This window comes from Danio rerio, chromosome 10 (assembly GCF_052040795.2).
Source record: "Danio rerio strain M-AB ecotype USA chromosome 10, GRCz13ab, whole genome shotgun sequence".
NCBI lineage: Eukaryota > Metazoa > Chordata > Actinopteri > Cypriniformes > Danionidae > Danio > Danio rerio.
In genome coordinates this window covers 44,202,873-44,225,420 of record NC_141030.1, presented here as the reverse complement: position 1 = coordinate 44,225,420, position 22,548 = coordinate 44,202,873, and the positions used below count along the sequence as shown (strand labels likewise).

At 36.2% G+C, this 22,548-nt stretch overlaps 4 protein-coding genes across 4 annotated transcripts; all 4 read left to right on the top strand.

Annotated features, from left to right (window-relative positions):
* Positions 1-1,059: 1,059 nt before the first annotated feature.
* On the top strand, positions 1,060-2,206 carry LOC141376452 (trace amine-associated receptor 13c-like). The gene has a single exon (XM_087271481.1). The coding sequence runs from the start codon at positions 1,089-1,091 to the stop codon at positions 2,085-2,087; it is 999 nt and encodes a 332-aa protein (XP_087127607.1). The 5' UTR covers positions 1,060-1,088; the 3' UTR covers positions 2,088-2,206.
* Positions 2,207-5,068: 2,862 nt separating this feature from the next.
* On the top strand, positions 5,069-9,180 carry LOC141376453 (trace amine-associated receptor 13c-like). Its single transcript, XM_087271482.1, has one exon. It carries the CDS (start codon positions 5,153-5,155, stop codon positions 6,203-6,205), a length of 1,053 nt encoding a protein of 350 aa, XP_087127608.1. The 5' UTR covers positions 5,069-5,152; the 3' UTR covers positions 6,206-9,180.
* Positions 9,181-12,161: 2,981 nt separating this feature from the next.
* On the top strand, positions 12,162-15,114 carry taar20b (trace amine associated receptor 20b). The gene has a single exon (XM_087271465.1). It carries the CDS (start codon positions 13,977-13,979, stop codon positions 15,033-15,035), a length of 1,059 nt encoding a protein of 352 aa, XP_087127591.1. The 5' UTR covers positions 12,162-13,976; the 3' UTR covers positions 15,036-15,114.
* Positions 15,115-19,990: 4,876 nt separating this feature from the next.
* On the top strand, positions 19,991-21,167 carry LOC141376334 (trace amine-associated receptor 13c-like). Its single transcript, XM_087271464.1, has one exon. The coding sequence runs from the start codon at positions 20,020-20,022 to the stop codon at positions 21,022-21,024; it is 1,005 nt and encodes a 334-aa protein (XP_087127590.1). The 5' UTR covers positions 19,991-20,019; the 3' UTR covers positions 21,025-21,167.
* The last annotated feature ends 1,381 nt before the right edge of the window (positions 21,168-22,548 follow it).

Sequence of the window (22,548 nt, the reverse complement as noted above, 5' to 3'; positions counted from 1 at the left end):
ATTTCTCGGAAAGCAGGTTTGTCTACACTGCGGTGCTGCGCGTTCTTAACTAAGTTACTAAATATGTTGCTCCATTTCTCAATGTCTTCCATTTATCACTTTCTCTTTTGTATCTGGCCATTTTTGGAAATGCCTCTGCGATACCTGGCTGACTAGCTGGGCGTTTGAGTTCAGAAGACAGGAGTTGATTATAGCCTACATGGCTTTTTTTTCCCTCGCCGCCGTCAATCGCCACTAGCTTGCATGGTTCGGGACCCGTGGAGCAGCGCATTGATGGATTTGCTCTTCAGTGTTTGGATGCTGAGCAGTGAATATTAAACCACACTTCACCACTTTTTAACACTTTTCTTTTTTAAAAAAACAAACCCTACAAAAAGCTTAATCCAAATTAATTGGTTTACCTTTCTCGGTCAACACGAATCCAAAATGTTCCCAGATGTAAAACTTCATTTTCCAACAAGATTCATGGTTGAACTTGAACTTGCTGAATCGTGCCTAATGTTATATTCTAACAGAAATGTAATACTTGGCAACATAACGGCAATTTGTGTTTTAAAGTGCGTGACGTCAAATACTACCGCCGGTAACAATAGACAACCGCGGTGGCAACTGACCACCACGGTGATGCGGTTGTCACAGTGACCGTCACAGCCCTACAAACAATACCTCACCTACAATCCTTGCTGGTATCAAGACTCTTGCAACCTTTGGGAAACAATCCAAACTCATTGACTATTAGGCCACAACTGCCCCCTGACAGACCAACAACATTGATTGAAACAATTGATGAAATGACACCAATGTTTTTCACTTTGGATTTCACTCTGGATTAAAAAATGTACAGCAGCTGATTAAAGCAACTAAAGTCATTGTTGAGCTGAACTTTACTTTTCAACAGCAGCAGTAAACCATAAGCTGAACAGAAGAAATGGCTTGCATTTCAAAGATGATGCAAAATGTTTTTGGTTTTTTTGATAGATTACATCAGAGTGGGCGGTAAATGGGTTGGTCTGCCTGATGCAGACATTGTATAAATGAAAGGACAGAAAGGAGAGCAGAACAAACTCCTAACAGGAGGAGACTCACTCATGGCCTATGAGACAGAGGATCAGGAGACTCAATACTGCTTTCCTGCCATAAACTCATCATGTGTCAAGGAGAGAAGCGCAAGTCATGGATATATCATCATATATGTGTTTGTGTCATTGCTGTCAGCATGGACTGTGTTTCTGAACCTGCTGGTGATCATCTCCATCTCTCACTTCAAGAAGCTTCACACTCCAACCAACATGATTATTCTCTCTCTGGCTGTAAATGATCTGTTTATTGGACTCATCATACCTATAGAGGCTATCAGACAGATTGAGACTTGCTGGTATTTTGGAGACACTTTCTGTGGACTTTATTTATTATTTGTGTCATTACTTCTGGCAGCATCGCTTGGTAATTTAGTTATAATCGCTGTTGATCGTTATGTAGCTGTGTGTCACCCTCTACTGTACCCACAGAAAATAACAATCACTAACATGTTAAAGAGTATCTGTCTGAGCTGGGTTTGCTTTTCAGCTTACTGCATTACCTTTATAATTAATAATGGAAGTTTTGACACTTCACACAGAACAGATGTGTGTTATGGACAGTGTTTAATGATAATAAGTTTTAGTTGCTTAATCATTGATCTGTTCATGTCTTTTATTTTTCCTTGTTTGCTGATCATCACTTTATATTTGAGGATTTTCTATGTGGTTCATCAGCAAGTGAAGGTTATAAACTCTCTGATGAAGGCTGGTAAATGTGTAACGGAGGGTTCAGTGAAGAGGAAATCTGAGAGTAAAGCTGCTCTGACTTTAGGAATCATTGTGTCAGTTTTTCTGCTTTGCTGGATTCCTTATTACATCTGTTCTCTCACTGTCAACTCTTACACAGCTATAAATGTTTTAATATTTGGGGTACATGCTAGCTCCGGTCTGAATCCTCTGGTTTATGCTTTATTTTACCCCTGGTTTAAAAAGACAGCTAAACTCATTTTAACTCTAAAAATATTTCAGCCGGCATCTTCTCTGATCAATATTTTTTTACAAGATTAATTATAATTACTTCCAAAGCGGGCACTAATATAGAAATAATATTTGATTTCTATTTGTAATTCTCACTACTCATGTTATGTCACACACAGCTTATTACAACCTGTAAGCTTGATCTTCAAGTAAACTTATGACGTAGGCCTACTTCTGTGAAAACAAGATAAAGAAGTATGACAGTGGTATTCATTATCAACTGTAAATAAGGTATGGAGATGGGGGGTTTTGTGGCTGAGATTACTTTGTGTTTACTCCCACATAATTATACTCAAAACATTTATGAAAACTGTGTTTGCAAGCAACAAATACTGTTATTAAACATAAAACCACTTATTGAAGTTTTCAGGGCATGGATTCAGTCAGTCAGTTAAACAGTGATATATTTATTTATTTATTTATTATCCTACATTTTTTATAGCCTACTATCATTGTAAAAACAGTACAAATAAAAGCAAACTATTATCTAACTACTAAGTGTTTATGTTTATAGTGTTTTGTCGTCAGTGCTTTAACCATGACAGGACAAATGTACTGACATGAAACTTACGACAGTGAAAACAGAAACATATAATACTCTTATTCCAGCCATGTTTGAGAACGGTTTTATTCAGGATTAAAGGAATAGCTCACACAAAAATGAAAACTACCTCATAATTTAGTCAAGAGTAAGACTTTTATTATTTTATTACTTTTAGTATTTTTTAAATTTATCATAGCTCTTCCATGCTGTATAAAGGTGTTGGACATTTGAAAGCTTTTATTTTGAAGTTTCCATAAATCTGTGTGTTTTTGTTATTAATTTTTAAATGATAAACTCCTGTTTTGAAGTGACTGCATTCACATTGTGATTAGAACAATAAATAACTGATGAATACAACTTATGTATTCGAGACGTGACACGGGATGTGACAAGATTCCAGCGACAAGCAATTTTTCTGTCTGCACCAAAAAGATGTGACATGGCCCGAACATTTAAATACCAGCCACTGCACTCCCAATGAAATGGTTAAGGCTTTTAATCTACTGAATATATACAGCATATTAAACCTCTTTATGATTATTAATAGGCTGCTAAGTGATGGATTTTGATGGTTTGCACCGAGTCACAGTTCTGACTTTCATTTTCACATTGTCTGCTGTTACTTTATTTTTAAGATCTGAGATGAACTGCTGAGGCGAAGATCTTCTGCTGCTTTCAATAGTATGACATTAAATGGTACATAAAATGGTATTTAATTGGTATTCATCACAGGCTTAAGTGTAATTCCACATCCGTGAACACATTACAATAAGCAAGAAATTATTTTTTGGGGTGAATTATATCTTATAAATATAGTATGTGACTTTTTCAACACCATTTGGAGGTGGCCACGATGCTAAGGAACATATAAACATATAGGCATTAATCAATTAAATCTGAATGCTTGTATTTTGAAAAATATATAGTAAAATATTATGTGCTGTCATCATGGCAAAGATAAAAGAAAATAAGTTATTAGAAATGAGTTATTAAAAGTATTATGTTTAGAAATGTGTTGAAAAAAAATCTTCCCATTAAACAGAAATTTGGGGGAAAGGGGTCACTAATAATTCCGGAGGGCTAATAATTCTGACTTCAACTGCATATATGCAGTTATTTTCCTCAAAGTAAATAAGGAAAAGGAAATAAATACAATAGAATAAAAACATGAAACGAACTGCTTTAAGCATCTTCACTGCAAGAATAAAACTTCAGCTACTAGCAGTGAGGGATTTTTCCTTTTGTTGTTTGATTAATGATGAAAACAGGCTGCAGCAGGATTATTGCGCGCTGTCACTTTAATGGTTTTATTGGCTCTTTCACGTGTCTTTTGACTCTCAACTCGTTTGTTTATTACACAAATAAGGGGGTAACACTTTACAATAAGGTTCATTAGTTAATGCATTTACTAACATGAACTAATCATGAACAACACATGTACAACATTTATTAATCATAATTGAACATTTACTAATGCATTACTAACATCAAAGTCTATGCCTGTTAACATTAGTTAATACACCATGAGTTAACATGAACTAACAATGAACTATTGTATTTTCATTAACTAACCTTAACTAACATGAACAATTACAGTAGTAAATGTATTGTTCAATGTTTGTTCATGTTAGTAAATGCATTAATTAACATTAACTAATGAACCTTATTGTAAAGTGTGACCGATGACTTTAGATGTGTGTGCACTGCTCATCTCTGAGCGTGTGTGCCGCACATACACAGCTGCAGCATGCAGTCTCATTCGTGCTTTTAAAAACATGATTCAAATGTAAATCAATGAACATGCGCATCCTGTGCAGCAAACGTTCCAGCACATGCTTTTAGTCATTTTCACTTTGAATTTTGAAGAGCAACAAATGTGTACAACTGGAAAGGGGCGGTATATGATGCAATAATCGTTTATCTCGAATAATGATTTTTCATAATCGTTAGAAGCCAAAATCGAAATCGAATTTTCGATAAACTGCACACACTTGACTGTATTTTGCAATTTTTAAAATTTAAATCCAATGATTTCCATGAACATCCACTTTAATAGTGTTCTTTAAAAATCTATTAAAAATCTATAAAAATAAAAATGAATAAATAGATAAATAAATGAATAAAAATCACAAAACTAAATAAAAAAATACTAATAATTTATTACAAAAAACGGAAAGTAAAGACATAACAAGTATGAATTTACCGTACCATACAATACCTTACCTAAAATTCTTGCTGGTATCAGGACTTTTGCAATCTTTTGTGAACAACCAAAACTCATTGACCATAAGGCCACAACTGCTCCCTGACAGACCAACAACATTGATTGAAACAATTGATTCAATGACACCAATGTTTTTCACTTTGGATTTCACTCTGGATTAAAAAATGTACAGCAGCTGATTAAAGCAACTAAACTCAGCAGCAGAAAACCATAAGCTGGACAGAAGAAATGGTGATGCAGAAAAAGAAAACTGATTTTTTTTTTTATATAGATTACATCAGAGTGGGCGGTAAATGGGTTGGCTGGTCTGATCCAGACACTGTATAAATGAAAGGACAGAAAGGAGAGCAGAACAAACTCCTAACAGGAGGAGACTCACTCATGGCCTTCGAGACAGAGGATCAGGAGACTCAATACTGCTTTCCTGACATCAACTCATCATGTGTCAAGAGGAGAAGCTTAAGTCATGGATATATCACCATATATGTGTTTGTATCGTTGCTGTCAGCATGGACTGTGTTTCTGAACCTGCTGGTGATCATCTCCATCTCTCACTTCAAGAAGCTTCACACTCCAACCAACATGATTATTCTCTCTCTGGCTGTAAATGATCTGTTTATTGGACTCGCCATGCCTGTAGAGGCCATCAGACTGATTGAGACGTGTTGGTATTTTGGAGACACTTTCTGTGGACTCTATTTATTATTTGTGTCAATACTTCTCTCAGCATCTGTTGGGAATTTACTTTTAATTGCTGTTGATCGTTATGTGGCTGTGTGTCACCCTTTACTGTATCCACAGAAAATAACCATCACTAACATGTTGATGAGTATCTGTCTAAACTGGTTTTGCTTATCAGCTTACTGCATTACCTTTGTAATTAAAAATAGAGATTTTGACACTCCACACAGAACAGCTTATTGTTATGGAGAGTGTTTCTTAATGATAAGTTTTAGCTGGATCATCACTGATCTGTTCATGTCTTTTATTTTTCCTTGCACTCTGATCATGATGTTTTATTTGAGGATTTTCTATGTCGTTCATCAGCAAGTGAAGGTTATAAACTCTCTGATGAAGCGTGATAAATGTGTAAAAGAGGGTTCAGTGAAGAGGAAATCTGAGAGTAAAGCTGCTCTGACTTTAGGAATCATTGTGACTGTTTATCTGCTTTGCTATATTCCATATTGTATCTGTTCTCTAACTGTAAACTCCTCCACAGCTCTAAATGTTATAGTATGGTTTTTGTATGCTAACTCTGGTGTGAATCCTCTGGTTTATGCTTTATTTTACACCTGGTTTAAAAAGACAGCTAAACTCATCTTAACTCTGAACATATTTCAGCCAGCATCCTCTCTGATCAATATCTTTACACAAAATTAATTATAATTAAAGCTGTCACTAATATAAAATTAATTTTTGATTTCACTTTGTAACGTTCACTACCCATGTTATATTACACATAGCTTATTTTAACCGGTAATTTCAATGTTTAAGTAACGTATGATGTACTGCCGTGAACACGGTCAAGATGAGTGACAATTGTACCTGTTATTAACTGTGAATCTGGTTTGGTGTGGGGGTTGTGTGGGGCTCATCTTTGCTTTATGATTTATCCCATATAATAATATATATAATATGCATAACTACCCTTATTTTATGGGTAAAATAAGGGTTATTTTATGGGTAAAATAAGGGTTTTTTATGAACCCTTATTTCATTAACTATTTCCTTTGTTACATTATTGTTGCATTACACATCTCAATAGAGTAAATTTATATCTATATAATGTCAGTTACTTTAATGTGTGTTTCTACTAGTTTGACTATTAAAACTCATCAAATATAAATCAAGAGTGATGATGATCATGAGCAGAGAGGATACTTGTGATTTAGACATGCTGTATTTAACTGATACTCTAAACCAGCAGTAAAATAATGCTAAATAAAAAATGTAGACATGAATCTACTGTAAATGTCATCCAGGATAAAGAAAAGCTTATAAATGTTCACAACAAATCACTGTCATAGATAGAGAATGAAGTTCAGCTTGAAGATCAGCTGAGCATTAACCTGGTCATTCAGGTTTGTGCTTCATAATCACAACATTGGTCAAAGCAGACCCTTTCTATTAGAAAACACAGTAAAACTACTTCAAGCTCTTATGATTTCAAGAATGGACTACTGCAAAGCTCTATTAGTAGACATTCAAAAGAGTAAGAATAAACCTGATTCAGAACACAGCTTCATGTCTGCTTTTTAGTGTTTTAAACCCAAAAGTGGTAAAACTCAAAATGTGAAATTTTCTATATTAAACTTGAAACAGCATCAGGATAAACATAAAAAATATCCCCAAATGTTATCATTATTTGACTTTTCTTGAGAACAAATAAATGGTACACAAATGCTATAACTAATCAACTGTTTAATATATACTATACATATTTTTACTTTACAGCTAAATTTTGGGATTAAATGCTGAAATTTAACACTAAAAACTGAACTACACTGTTCCAGTTACTATGACCATTTATGTGAAGCTGCTTTGACACAATCTACATTGTAAAAGCGCTATACAAATAAAGATGAATTGAATTGAAATGCCTTTAAAATGCTGAAATGCCTTTAAAAAATGCAGGTGTCCACGTTCAGACTGAACACTGTCAGTACCAGCCTGATCTCACGAGAAAACGTAAGTATTTTACATTTTGCCAGTTTAGTGGCTAATTCGTACGAATTCGTACGAGTTCAGTCGTACGAAATGGTACGATTTTAAAAAGGAGGCGTGGGACCTGACCCCACCCCTAACCCCAACCGTCATTGGGGGATGAGCAAATCGTACTAAATTGTACGAATTAGATCATACGAATTCATACGAATTAGCCACTAAATGAAAAAGTTACGAATTGCAGTGAGATTGTGTTGTCAGTACACATCTCTTTTGAATGACATAGCCCATATTTGCATATTTAAAATGTATCTGGCTCACGCCTTTGAAACTGTCTGTATTATATAAAGTAGTAAATTTATTATGTGTTCTAGAAAAAAAAATCTAAAAATAAATTGTTCTTTCTTCATTCATGGTTTTGCTCAACATGTGATGCTTCATATTTGTTTACATAAATAAAAGTTTTGTTTAAACCTGTATTATAATATTAGTATATATTGTGGTGTATATATACCACAATGGATCATTAAAAAAAGGCATTTGCCAAACATATCAGAAATGGCTCTTTGCTGAAAAAAGGTCCCGACCCCTGGGTCATGACCGTAATGAGTTTGTGAATATAAATGGACAGCATTCACAAGTCAGGCTAGTATACAGTATATAGATCAGTTTTAGGCCCTTTCTGTTTACAATATTCATGCTAACCCTGGGAGACATTATTAGGAGGCACAGGATAGTGGTGGGCGGTACACTGGATTGACATTGCGCCGCAACATGGGTTTTCTAATACCATCAATATCGAAATAAATCAAATGCGGACGAAATTTAATCTATGCGACCTCATAATATTTTTGGGAGCATTGCAATGATATGAACATATATATCATAAACATATAATGCATATAATGGTTGTAGCGCGACCTGTTTTGATTTTTTTCAAAAAACGTGCTCAATTGCTCTTCCCTGCTACTGTATTGGATTATATTAGCCTATCTGTCAATCACTCAAGGCTTTCCGCTGTCAGATGGCAGGGAGCTTTTGTGACCAACGGGAATGCAAACGGCCGAAGAGTGAAAAGTACACAGGTTTGCAAACCTCACCTAGTTATAATAATAATAATAATAATAAAGGCGCACACATTGTTGATAACCCTGCGAATCCAGACCTTATCTATTAATGATTAAGCATGGACATTTAAAGGATAAGTTATCCTTGCGCTTACAGTATGTGTCCACGACTTCACACGTTACACAAGGGTGTGCAGTGTACAGTATGTTACCTTATGGAGTCACTCTCTAGGCATTGCATATTGGGGACGCATAAAACCCTGTTATGTGCGATTCTTTCATATTCACGAGTCCTGTCCTTAATCTGCTGGTCAGATAATCAAAATGTCAGCTACTCGATATTTAATTATGGGTGGGTCGTGGGTAGATAAGATCAATAGCCACAATTACGCAATGCATACTCTCATTTTAAAAATCACGCGACCATCATCTCAAAGCTTAACGGCTATATAGCCACGCCGCCAATATACAAGCCATTCAAAAATTATTATTTCACTGTGTATTGGGTAACTATTTATATTTTACAATAAAAACTAAATGTAGCATGTCTCCCTGTCATTTAAAACAGGGGTTTTCAAACTGGGGTCCGGGGCCCCTTGGGGGGCCGCCAGATGGCGCTAGGGGGGCCGCAAAGAAATTTTAGATCAATGAGCCCACATGGATGAATTTTGTGTCTCGCATCATTCTGAAGGTTAATATATTTTTATTATAATTTGAGCTCAAAAGTACTGCAAAAATGAAGCTTTATGCTTATGTCATTTAAATGCAGTTGACACTTTCGTGACACAGGAAAAGAAGCGCAGCGGCCCGCCTCCGTGGACGGGGACTTTTATTGAATAAGCGCTTCTGGCCAGGCGCTTCCTGACGGTGATTTTTGGCGCTTGTCTGCTGCACCTGACGGCGTTTAGCTTTCACTTACGCTTACCTCTTTTACGCTAAACAACTAAATGAATGCTCAGGTTTGACTGACTATATTTCAGTTAAAATACATGATCAATAAGAACATTATCGGTGGCTGAAAGCACTACCCTGTTTATGGCTTGCGTTCCTAAGTAACCGAGGTGCTGCGGAGTGCGCGCCTCTGCGCAGGCTTCACTCATAGGGAACAAATAGCATTTTAAAGACACGGCACAACATTGCACCTCATATACATATACAACATTGCACATACATATTAAAATTGTAAAGCAAAAAGTGCTGCAATAACAATGAATGGAGCTGTCTTCACATCAGCCAGTTCTCAGTTTCACTCCTGTTACACTAACCGTACGTTCACACCGAAAGCGGCGAGAGCGTCAAAGTAGCCGGAAGTCATTCATTTTCAATGAGAGCCGGCGGCGATACGCGGCGATAAGCGGCGATGAGCAGCGCGGCGCGTCTTCGCCGGCGTGAGCGTCGAGGAGAGTTGAAATGAAGTCAACTTTATGGTAATGAGCTATGACGCGGTTCGGCGGCAAGCAATCAGAATGAAGACGTCCATCGCTTGATAGCAGTTCAGAGAACACAGACCTGTGAACTTTGGTTCCGACCACAGTTGTTCCCAAGGGTTTGATTATTGCGGTCGCCGGATTTCCAATTATTTCCAATTTTTTCCTACAGGAACATACATTAAATAAGTTACTGGCGAGTTACTGATGTTCATTAATGTTATATAAATTTATCTTAAAAAAGCGGGAATCTCACGCGATGTGACAGTACAAAACAGTACTGCTGCTTCAGGATATTTCAGACGTATGGACACATATTGGATAAAAAGAGCAAAGCCACACCACACGCAACTTTATCTTCCATTGTTGTATGAATTTGATAAGAAGTGCGCAACATTTTCACGCTAGAAACATGTTTTTTGCAGGAATGTAACTGATATGCTGCAACGGCTCCTTTAAATATGAGATCAATGTAGCGAGTTTTGACGCTCTCGCCGCAGGAGCTGAAGGCAGAGAGCGTTGTCACCAGGGCGGCAAGAGCGACCTTGGACGCTCTCGCCGCTTTCGGTGTGAACGTACGGTAATGACAGCTGGATGAGCTCTGCAGTGGACCTCTTACTCACATTGGTTCATAACTGAATGATTAAAAAAACTAAATTGTATACACCCTGAGTAAAACCACTATAGCCTTTAAAAATTCTAATGTATCTGTTTGTGTTATGTTATAGGGCTAATAATTATTAAATATTAAAATGTATTAGTGCTCTGTATTTAATGGAGCTCAACATACCTGATCAAATTTTAATACTCTGAATATAAATGCATTTTTGTTCCACTTTTTCCCATATTTGTTTGTGTAACTTATTTAAATGTAATGTTCAGTATTATTATTAATAGAACAAATTGGTATGAACATTTTAAAGTCAGCAAAGCTTCTAAAATTATGCAAAGTAAAACTTGTGGCTCTTTGAACTTGAATACCCAATTCTAGATTGCATTTAGGAAATTATTTTTTATCAGTGTAAGTCAGGATTGTCGACCTGAGTAAACTATGATGTGCACAAAAAAAAGGAATAAAAATAAACAGAACACACTGAACCACTACAGCCACCATTGTAGTATTGCTAGTTACAACAGTACAGTTAACTGTTAACAGGCTAATAAATGACAAAACTCTTTAAAACTTTAAAGCTTTAAATCTTTAGATACATTTAGACTCTCAGCTGTAAGGGTAAATACAGAAGAGTCTAGCTGTGCATAGGCTGAAAAAAAGCATAAAAATGGCATAAAAACTGTGTAAAGTGACGACTTGTACACAAAATATGGCTTGATGGAATAATCCAGTGAGAGAAGACCACAATGAGTACTGCGCATCAAGATTTGATCAATAGATTGAAACACTGAAACCATGTCAACTCAACTAACATCTTACAAAAATTAATCCAGATAATGAATAATATAAATTTATTGAATAATATATAATAATATAAATGTATTGAATAATACAATAAAAAAAATTAAGTACAGTTGTTAATTTGAGGGGGTGGCGTCATTTTTATTTTTGGGGGGTCCCCAAAAGAATTCGCCCTACACAAAGGGGTCCTCAGCTGAAAAAGTTTGAAAACCCCTGATTTAAAACATGCAATTTATAACACACTATAGCTGTAGGCCTATAGTCTATGCAGTTTGTAAACTTTCAGGGCGGTGTTGGTTACTGCACACCACGTTATTAAACTCCCAAACCTCTGAGGGAGATTATGTTACCTGGTTTTAAAAGGCATTTTAAAATAAGAACAAGTAAAAAAATAAAACTAGTCCCGTGGATTTTAGCGCCTGTTATCTTGCCAGTGTATGTAGTGTGTGTATATTGGTTATGCAGCGAATCTCATGTGCCGGTTGGTGAGAGAAAGAGAAAGAAAGAGAAAGAGAGAGAGAGAGCGTGCGTAAAGAGCTCAAAGCCGGCATATACCCAAAAGCAAGATCATTTTGTTATAAATATTCCATTAACAATACTTATCAAAATATTTATACATTTACATGTTGTTTATTGAGATAATGTGATCTCTATAGGGTGTATGATATATACAGAAGCCAGCCTGATCTCAGCCGATCAGCGCGCTTCAAACTAAGATCAGCATTTTTTCACATGGCAGGTTTTTACGTCCTTCATACATGTTGAGAGATCGAGTTTATCGACTTGATAACGTATTATGTCTTGACAATCCACACAGACGTCACTTAGTAAAGCGTGAAGTCATGTAGAATTTTACTTGTTGCATTAGTCTGAATGTAAAGCCCCTCGTCAGACAGTGCTGGAGTAGCGTTTATTGTATTTGCACCAGCTCTGCAATGCATGCCCACAACTTCATGCATTGGGTTAAATTAGGCTGTCCAGTCTCTGTGTTCAGTCCATCACTACCATGATTAAAAACCAAACATTTGCCTGTTGTAAAAAAACATTCATGGTCTGTCATCCCCACCTCTCAGTCAGTTTGTAAACATCAGGAACACCACATACAGAGCAAAACGAGGGGCAGCCCGAGGAGACTGTATTGTCCCACTCCGGTAAAGTACCTTTGGTCAGGGTGCCTTTTCAGTTACAGCTGCACAGGAGTGGAATTCTGTCCTTGGCAGCATCAGAGATATAACCTCATTAAATATATCCAAAAAACATTTAAAACCCTGTTTAATAGAGAATCAGACATGTCATCATTCTAATTAAACTGAAACTAGCATGTTTCCATTTGTGCCCACCATCTTAATGATCTGTTGTTTAAATGTGTTTCAACTATTTTTATCTCTATTACAAAATGTTGGTGTTTTAGCTTAATTTGTAAATATTCTCTTTTAACATCTATATGACCATGTCTATTTTAGTACTTTTTAACTATGTTTGATTGATTGTATAATTTTTGCATTGTTTTTTTTAGGTTGTTAAGGGACAACAGATGAAAAATAGCCTTCGGTCTAATTCTGGTGCATTGGCAGAAATGCTAATTAATCTACACTGTCCCTGCCAAATAAACAAATAAATAAATAAACCCAGACAGGCAGCCAGGTAATAGAGTGAACCAAAGCGCATTGGTGCAATTATAATGTATCTAATGTTTTTTTTTTTTATTAAAAATTTTTGATTTCACGATTAAATTCAAAATTAAATCGTCTTAAAACGTAAATTCGAATTAAACGAAAAAATAAATAAATAAATCGCACAGCCCTACCATTACTTATTATATTATAAAAATATTAACTTTATTCACATACTACAGGGACAGGACAGGCTACTCCTCCCAAAATGTACCCAAAAAAAAAAAAAGTTATTATACCGTGATATTATACCGTCACCGTTCAAAAGATGAAAAATACCATGATATTATTTTTAGGTCATATCGCCCAGCCCTAGCACAGGATCAGCTTTCATTGCTATGCAGCTGATACTCAATTATACATTTTAACAAAATCTGATGAGACATCTGAACTGTCTGAGCTAACTGAGTGTATTAAAGATATTGAAAACTGAATTACCAACAATGTCCTTCTTTTAATTTCAGACAAACAGAAGTACTACTTATTGGAACAAAATCCTGTACACAGCAGATCTCACAACTGCAAATAGAGGGATACAATGTTAGGAGAGACTTTGTATAAATTTACCATACCACATCTCACCTACAATCCCTGCTGGTATAAAGACTCGAACATGCAACCTTTGGGTCACAAATCAAACTCCATGACAATTAGGACACAATAATTGATAGATTATTAAATTTATGCCAAAGGGATTCACTTAGATGAGATCAATTGTAGATTTACAGTAGCACTTTCTTCAACTGATTAAAGCAACTAAAAGCATTCTTGAGCTGAACTTGTAACAGAAAACCATAAACCTAACAGAATTTGGATTGTATTTCAAAGCTAATGTTAAAAAAAGAAAACAATTACATCAGAGTGGGCGGTATATGGGTTGGTTGGTCTGATCCAGACACTGTATAAATGAAAGAACAGAAAGGAGAGCAGAACAAACACCTAACAGGAGGAGACTCACTCATGGCCTATGAGACAGAGGATCAGGAGACTCAATACTGCTTTCCTGACATCAACTCATCATGTTTGAAGGAAAATCGCTCAAGTGATGAATATAACATCATATATTTGCTTGTGTCATTGCTGTCAGCATGGACTGTGTTTCTGAACCTGCTGGTGATCATCTCCATCTCTCACTTCAAGAAGCTTCACACTCCAACCAACATGATTATTCTCTCTCTGGCTGTAAATGATCTGCTTATAGGACTCGTCATGCCTATAGAGGCCTTTAGACTAATTGAGACGTGTTGGTACTTTGGAGACACTTTCTGTGGGCTCTATTTATTCTTTGTTACATTACTTCTCTCAGCATCTCTTGGCAGTTTAGTTTTAATTGCTGTTGATCGTTATGTGGCTGTGTGTCACCCTCTACTGTACACACAGAAAATAACCATGACTAAAACATTCTGTTTGAGTATCTGTCTGAGCTGGGTTTGCTTTTCAGCTTATCTTACTGGCCTGATAAATATTAATAATCAAGATTTTGACACTTCACACAGAACAGATGTGTGTTACGGACAGTGTATAATCATGATAACATTTAGTTGGATACTCACTGATCTGTTTGTGTCTTTTATTTTTCCTTGCACTCTGATCTTCACTTTATATTTGAGGATTTTCTATGTTGTTCATCAGCAAGTGAAGGTTATAAACTCTCTGATGAAGGGTGGTAAATGTGTAACGGAGGGTTCAGTGGAGAGGAAATCTGAGAGTAAAGCTGCTTTGACTTTAGGAATCATTGTATTAGTTTATCTGCTTTGCTATATTCCTTACTATATCTGTTCTCTAACTGTAAACTCTTCCACAGCTTTGAATGTTTTAATATGGATTGTGTATTCTAACTCGGGTATGAATCCTCTGGTTTATGCTTTGTTTTACCCCTGGTTTAAAAAGACAGTTAAACTCATTTTAACTTTGAAAATATTTCAGCAGGCATCCTCTCTAATCAATATTTTTACGGAACATTAATTATAATTACTTTTAATGCTGTCGCTAATATAGAAGTAATATTTGATTTCTATTTGTAGTTTTTAATACTCATTTTATATCACACATCGCTTATTTCAACTTGTAAGATTGATCTTCAAGTAAACTTATGATGTTGACCTACTGCTGTTAAACCAACAAAGATGTGTGACAGCGGTATCCATTAACTGTGTGAATTAGGTATAGTGAAGAGGGTTGCATTGCTCAGCTTGCTTTGTGTTACTCCCACATAATAATGTTTAAAACATCCATGAAAACTGTTGGCAAGCAACAAACATTGTTATCAATCACATATTTAATCATTTATTCTTGATAACAGACGTGCACAAACAGATCAAATTTACAAGCAAGGCTAAATCAAGAGTATAAAGCAATCTATGGCTGATTACACAGACATGGGCTTAAACTAAATCAGGATTAGGTCATTGTACAATTAAAACATTTAAAAGTCCTTTTTTTATAAATATGCTTCATCAAAAATAAATAATAAATAAATAAAAATACTGGTGTCCATGTTGAGACTGAAACACAGTCAGTGCAGGGCATGAAGCCTTGTCTGTGAAATAAGGAACTAGCGTCATTGTCAGATCAGTCACTGTATAATACACCACTAAATAATTAATTCACAATTGCATTTCAGTTTATTCTAAGAACATTTCATTATAGTATATCACATGCCCAGTTCTCACCAGTTATAGAGGAAAAAGCTGACAGAAACACCAGGCGGGTAATTTTCAGGGTATGGATTCAGTCAATTTGTGATATATTTATTTTTCCTACATTTTCTCCAGGTGCTGTCATTGTAAAAACAGTACAATTAAAACAAACTATTATCTAACTACTAAGTGTTTATGTTTATAGTGTTTGTATTCAGTGCTTTAACCATGAAAGGACAAATGTCTTACTGTCATGAAACTTATGACAGTGAAAACAGAAACATATAATACTCTTAGTCCAGCCATGTTTGAGAATGATTCTATTCAGTATTAAAGAAATAGTTTCCACAAAAATGAAAACTACCCCATGGTATAGTCAAGAGTAAGACTTGTCCTTCTGTCAGATGAATAGAGTGGTTTTAAATTTTATCCTGGCTCTCCTATGCTATATCCAAAGGTGTTGGACAATGGCTTTTATTTTGAAGTTACATAAATCTATGTTTTTGTAACAGAAATATTTCTAATTTTTAAATGATAAACTCCAGTCACTGAGTTCCAAGGTGACTGCATATGACACACAATGTAAAATGAAACATGAATTCGGCACTGTAAGACTGGCACCTTTTCCTAACAATGAGACACAACTTGATCCCAGAAACTAAGCTAATTATAGGCCAATTTCAAATTTTCCATTTACATATAAAATATTAGAAAAAGTTGTTTGTGCCCAATTATGCTACTTTCTACAGGTGAACAATGTTCTTGAAGTGTTTCAGTCAAGTTTCAGGCCATATCACTGAAAACGTTTTAGCGAAAATAACCAATGATTTACTCTTATCTGCTGACTAAGGCTGCATCTCCTTACTAGAGCGGCACGATTCTGGCTAAAATGAGAATCGCGATTTTTTTGCTTAAAATAAATATCACGATTTTCTCACGATTCTGTGGATGTAAAATAAAGGTATGGTAAAAACAAACATATGGCACAACATCGATAATAATATTATGTGTAGGTCTACTGGTTTCTATAAATAATTATATTCTACTTATAATAATTCTGATGTTGAATTATTATGTTTGAGATATATGCTTGCAATCTGTCATATTAGACAATTTTATTCACTGGTAAAATCAGACATTTGCCATTATCAGATTATATTCAACAATATATAGGCTAGAGTAGTTATACTAACATTGTAAACCTTTATTCTTATGCACAACTGTGTGTTCGCTATGAAAGAAAAAGCATATCAAATGCTTGTCGTAATCATAACTCTAAAATGCGATATGATCATTTAAATGAAGTGTACACGTTCGGTTTCATTTCGCGTGCGGCTCCCAAACGATCACTCTGTGACACAAACTGAATATTATTTACAACTGTATTACCTGTTACTCACAACATATGCAGGTTCTGTTCACTAAAGTAAGCGTGCACCCGTCTATCATTAAGAGCGCGCCCTCTCTGTGATAACAGCTCAAGGTCAGCTGCTCATGTCATGTGTGATTTCCCGGTCGTGAAAACATCATTATAATAAGACAAAAACAACATTTTTAGGTGAATTATACCTTGTAAATACAGTATGTGACTCATTCAACATCATTTGGAGGTGTCCATTTCACTGAGCAACAAGTGTGAAACAATGAAAAGACTCGTGCAGCCGCCTTTTCTTCTCTCCTGAACTTGAAAATATGATTGGCAGATTCATAGAAATGCTGGATAAAGATCGTCTAGGGGGTCGAATCGAGATCGCGATCTTTTAACGATTAATTGTGCAGCTCTACTCCTTACTAGTTTTTCTTGACCTCAGTGCTGCATTCGACACTAGCAATCATGTTATTCTCATGAAGCGCTTACATTTTAAAGGTGTCCAGGGACAGCCTTTACAGTGGTTTGGGTCAGTGGTAGGGAACCTATTGCTCGTGAGCCACATGTGGCTCATCAACCAAAAATACGTGGCTCTCCAGCTGTCTCCCTTCAATAATTTTTTACAGTTTAAGAAATTATAACAGTCACTAAAAATCTGTTTCCTATTGACAATACAATTACATTTCCCTTTTTGTTTTGTTTTTTTATTTTACAGCAAAATGAATAAAAACTTAGTTTACAATCAACGAACGCATGTGTGCAGTGCTGCGGATAAAATTAAATCGTGCCACTAATACAGGGCAAATGCGTGCAGGTGGTTACCATAGAAATACGAGTTGTTTGCTCTTAATTTTCTTAATATTTGTAAATATAATTTTTGTTCTTTAAAACTAGCCAAAATTATTATTATTATTATTATTTTATTAGGGACTGTTTCATATGTGTTTATCAATCATTCTTACTGTTTAATGAACACTAACTGTCATAGATAGTTTAAGACGCAAACCCCTAACTACACCACAGCTGCACCTTCAGCAAACCTCCTAATTCCTGTAGCACGAGTACTCTATGATTGTTTATGAGCGTTAAAGTGGCGGATCTGTTCGGCAAAATATTTGGCTGGGTGTCACTGCACCCCAAACAACTGAAACGATATAACTAAAGAAATCTCTAGGGCTGGGCGATGTCGACCAATTTGGCATTGTACGATGTGTAATGTTAACCATCGCGATGGACGATGGCATCGTCGTCATAGGCAGAGGTGAATTAATAATTTATGAATAATTAATTCATAAAAAATTTATTATTTGTAGCCAACTGTTTCAACTACCTGACATAAACAAATCATAAATAAAGATAAGTTACACAAAAATTACCACCTGTCAAACGCTTTTTCCACGAGAAGTTGGTCGGTAAAAAAGGTGCACAACTAACAGTATCTGAGGTTTTCACTAAAATTACTACAAGTGTAAAAGTGAAAGACTGAAGCAGTGTACCGATGCTGTTACACGTTACCTGATAGATTCAAAAGAGCGTAAAGTCGTTAGATAGAGACGAGATGAATTAAATATCACGCTTAACAACTATAGTGAGACGCAATCCAACGGTACATCCTTGATAAACTGTCAGACCTCCACTGCTCAGACAAGCACACGACTGTTTGTGTGTGTGTGTGTGGTCACGTGATGTGCGTATTCAGTGTGTATTTTTCATGAGCTGTTTCACTGTTGCCAACTATTTTTAACGAAAAGGTGCTAAGCTCAGCCCGAAAAGTCGCTAAAAGTCGCTTGATTACATCATACGTTAATTTGCATATTACTGACGTCATCACGATCTACGATTTCTGTTTGTTTAACAGCCTATAGTCAATAAAGGGGTATTTATATTTGCACTACGCTTTATGTAAGCATGTCAATTTAACTAAATTTATTGCTATTTGAATACAGTATATCACTAAAGATGTGTAGCGAATGTGCAGTAATCTAACAGACACAATAAACACGGACAAGTTCTGAAACTCTCACTTAAAATATCTGTGATTGTGAACAAGAAAAGAATAAATGGTCAAATTAAATGGTTAAAATAAAGGAGAAGCAGATCAGTTTGACTGAATAAGAGAGATACCTTCACACTGCTGCTGCTAAATCATTTGCCCTTGGTTGTAGAGGGGTGATCTGCCGTCAGGAAGCAGGTGGAAGAGACTGCTGTACGAGGACTGGGTCGCCTGTGTGCTTTGAGGTGGGGGAGGGGCCGGCGGCATCACCTGTAGCTCGAAGAGTGGGGACGGTACAGTATGGACAAATGACAGTCTATAAAAATCTCCAGTAACACACAAAAAAAAGCGCTAGATTTGTCGCTAGGCGCTTTTTTTGAAAACTTAATGCTGGGGGGGGGGGGGGGGGGGTATTAGGGGGGGGTCTGAAAAGTCGCTAAATCTAGTGGCAAAGTTGGAAACACTGAGCAGGTTTGCGACGTGGGTGGGGTGGAGGATCGGCAATGCCAGCTGAGCATCGTGTTGTCTATTGGTCATCAGCAATGTTCGATGGCATCGCCTATCGGCCCAACTTTAATCTCCACTGTGCCGAGCGAGAGCGCTTCTTACTAAACAGCGCATCATCGATGACGTAAACGTGCTCAGGTGTAAATGCAATGTAAGTGCAGGCCGTCAGGGTAGACGTGAGGGAAGACAAGCGTGCTTTGGCCCAGTTCAAGGCAATTGTATATAATGTGAGTAGTACACCCTAAATGCAGTTTTGAGCAGAACTTCACTTGCAGCAGAAACCCCTGGAACAGAATTTGGAATTTTATTTTTTATTTTTTTTTTTTGATAGATTACATCACTGTGGGCGGTAAATGGGTTGTTCAGTCTGATCCAGACACTGTATAAATGAAAGGACAGAAAGGAGAGCAGAACAAACTCCTAACAGGAGGAGACTCACTCATGGCCTACGAGACAGAGGATCAGGAGACTCAATACTGCTTTCCTAACATCAACTCATCATGTGTCAAGGAACAACACTCCAGTCATGGATATATCATCATACATTTGTTTGTGTCATTGCTGTCAGCATGGACTGTGTTTCTGAACCTGCTGGTGATCATCTCCATCTCTCACTTCAAGAAGCTTCACACTCCAACCAACATGATTATTCTCTCTCTGGCTGTAAATGATCTGTTTATTGGTATCGCCATGCCTGTAGAAGCCATCAGACTGATTGAGACGTGTTGGTATTTTGGAGACACTTTCTGTGTGCTCTATTTATTTTTTGTTGCATTGCTTCTCTCAGCATCTCTTGGCAATTTAGTTTTAATTGCAGTTGATCGTTATGTGGCTGTGTGTCACCCTCTACTGTACACACAGAAAACAACCATCGCTAAAATATTTTGTCTGAGTATCTGTCTGAGCTGTGTTTGCTTTTCAGCTTATTTCACTGCCCTTGTAAATGTTAATAATCAAGATTTTGACACTTCACAGAGAACAGATGTGTGTTATGGACAATGTTTAGTCATGATAACATTTAGTTGGATAGTCATTGATCTGTTTGTGTCTTTTATTTTTCCTTGCACTCTGATCATGATGTTTTATTTGAGGATTTTCTATGTTGTTCATCAGCAAGTGAAGGTTATAAACTCTCTGATGAAGGGTGGTAAATGTGTAACGGAGGGTTCAGTGAAGAGGAAATCTGAGAGTAAAGCTGCTCTGACTTTAGGAATCATTGTGACTGTGTATCTGCTTTGCTATATTCCATACTATATCTGTTCTCTAACTGTAAACTCTTCCACAGCTATAAATGTTTTAGTATGGCTTGTGTATTCTAACTCGGGTATGAATCCTCTGGTTTATGCTATATTTTACCCCTGGTTTAAAAAGACAGCTAAACTCATCTTAACTCTAAAAATATTTCAGCCGGCATCCTCTCTGATCAATATTTTTACAGAACTTTAATTATAATTACTTTTAATGCTGTCATTAATATAGAAGTAATATTTGATTTATATTTGTAGTTTTTAATACTCAATTTAAATCACACATAGCTTATTTCATCACTTGTGATGTTGACCTACTCCTGTGAAAGCAACAAAAGAACATTCTAAGAACATTTCATTTTAGTATATCACAGGCCCAGTTCTCGCCAGTTATAGAAGAAAAAGCTGACAGAAACACCAGCTGAGCAGTTTTCAGGGTATGGATTCAGTCAGTTTGTGATATATTTATTTTTCCTACATTTTCTCCAGGTGCTGTCATTGTAAAAACAGTACAAATAAAACAAACTATTATCTAACTACTAAGTGTTTATGTTTATAGTGTTTTGTCTTCAGTGCTTTAACCATGACAGGACAAATGTCTTACTGACATGAAACTTATGACAGTGGAAACAGAAACATGTCCCGTAATACTCTTAGTCCAGCCATATTTGAGAATGATTCTATTCAGTATTAAAGGAATAGTTCACACAAAAATGAAAACTACCCCATAAGACTTTTCCTTCTGTCAGATGAATAGCGTGATTTTAAATTTTATCCTGGCTCTTCCATGGCATGCTGTTTAAAGGTGTTGGCTTTTATTTTAAAGCTTTCATAAAGCCATGTGTTTTTGTGACAGAAGTACTGTATTTCTAATTTTTAAATGATAAACTCCAATCACTGAGTTCTGAGGTGACTGCATTCACATTATGAATAAATGATGAATACAACATATTACACACTATGTAAAATGGGCAGAGAAATGAATATGGCACTGTAAGAGTAACACCTTGTCCTAACAACATGATACATGACAAGATTCCAGAAACAAGCAATTTTTTTGTCTGCACCAAACATGACGCGACATGACTTGAACATTTAAATACCAGCCACTGCACTCCCAACGAAATGGTAAAGGCTTTTAATCTATAATGAATACATATTAAACCTTTTTAACATTATTAATAGGCTACTGAGTGACTAATGTTGTTGGTTTGCACAAGTTTGACTATCAAGGTGAACTATCTGGTGCTGCCATCAGTAGTATAGCAATAAATGTCACAAAAATGGTATTTAAACTCACATTGGTTGTATTTAACATTGACGGGTGTGGTGTATTTCAAATATTTCACTTCCTCCAGCAGCATGTTTTGGGGGAAATAGAGTGTTTTCTGAAACGAGAGCTGTTAGTGAAGCAAAACCAGCCACATTATGGTCACTGCTGCTGGAGCCACTAACAGGCTTTATTATAGGTGCTAAACATCTATGCATTGCATTGGCGCAGAAATATGTCTGATTTTTATTACTGTGACCGACAGTGTCTGCACGTCTGTAAAAGTCTGAAACCACAAGATTGAAGACTGTGCCTTACTTAGCCAATCAAAAACAAGAATTTCCTGTTATGGAGACTGACCTTAAATGCATTGTTAAAGACTCTTTCTTAAGCTCTCTGTGTTGTGGCCTGGTATCGCAAGCTCAAATTCTCAATAAAGGCAGAATCCCAGTA

What these genes read in the sequence shown, in the direction of transcription:
- LOC141376452 (XM_087271481.1), top strand. Translation starts at nt 1,089, where the DNA reads ATGGCCTATGAGACAGAGGATCAGGAGACTCAATACTGCTTTCCTGCC.
- LOC141376453 (XM_087271482.1), top strand. Translation starts at nt 5,153, where the DNA reads ATGAAAGGACAGAAAGGAGAGCAGAACAAACTCCTAACAGGAGGAGAC.
- taar20b (XM_087271465.1), top strand. Translation starts at nt 13,977, where the DNA reads ATGAAAGAACAGAAAGGAGAGCAGAACAAACACCTAACAGGAGGAGAC.
- LOC141376334 (XM_087271464.1), top strand. Translation starts at nt 20,020, where the DNA reads ATGGCCTACGAGACAGAGGATCAGGAGACTCAATACTGCTTTCCTAAC.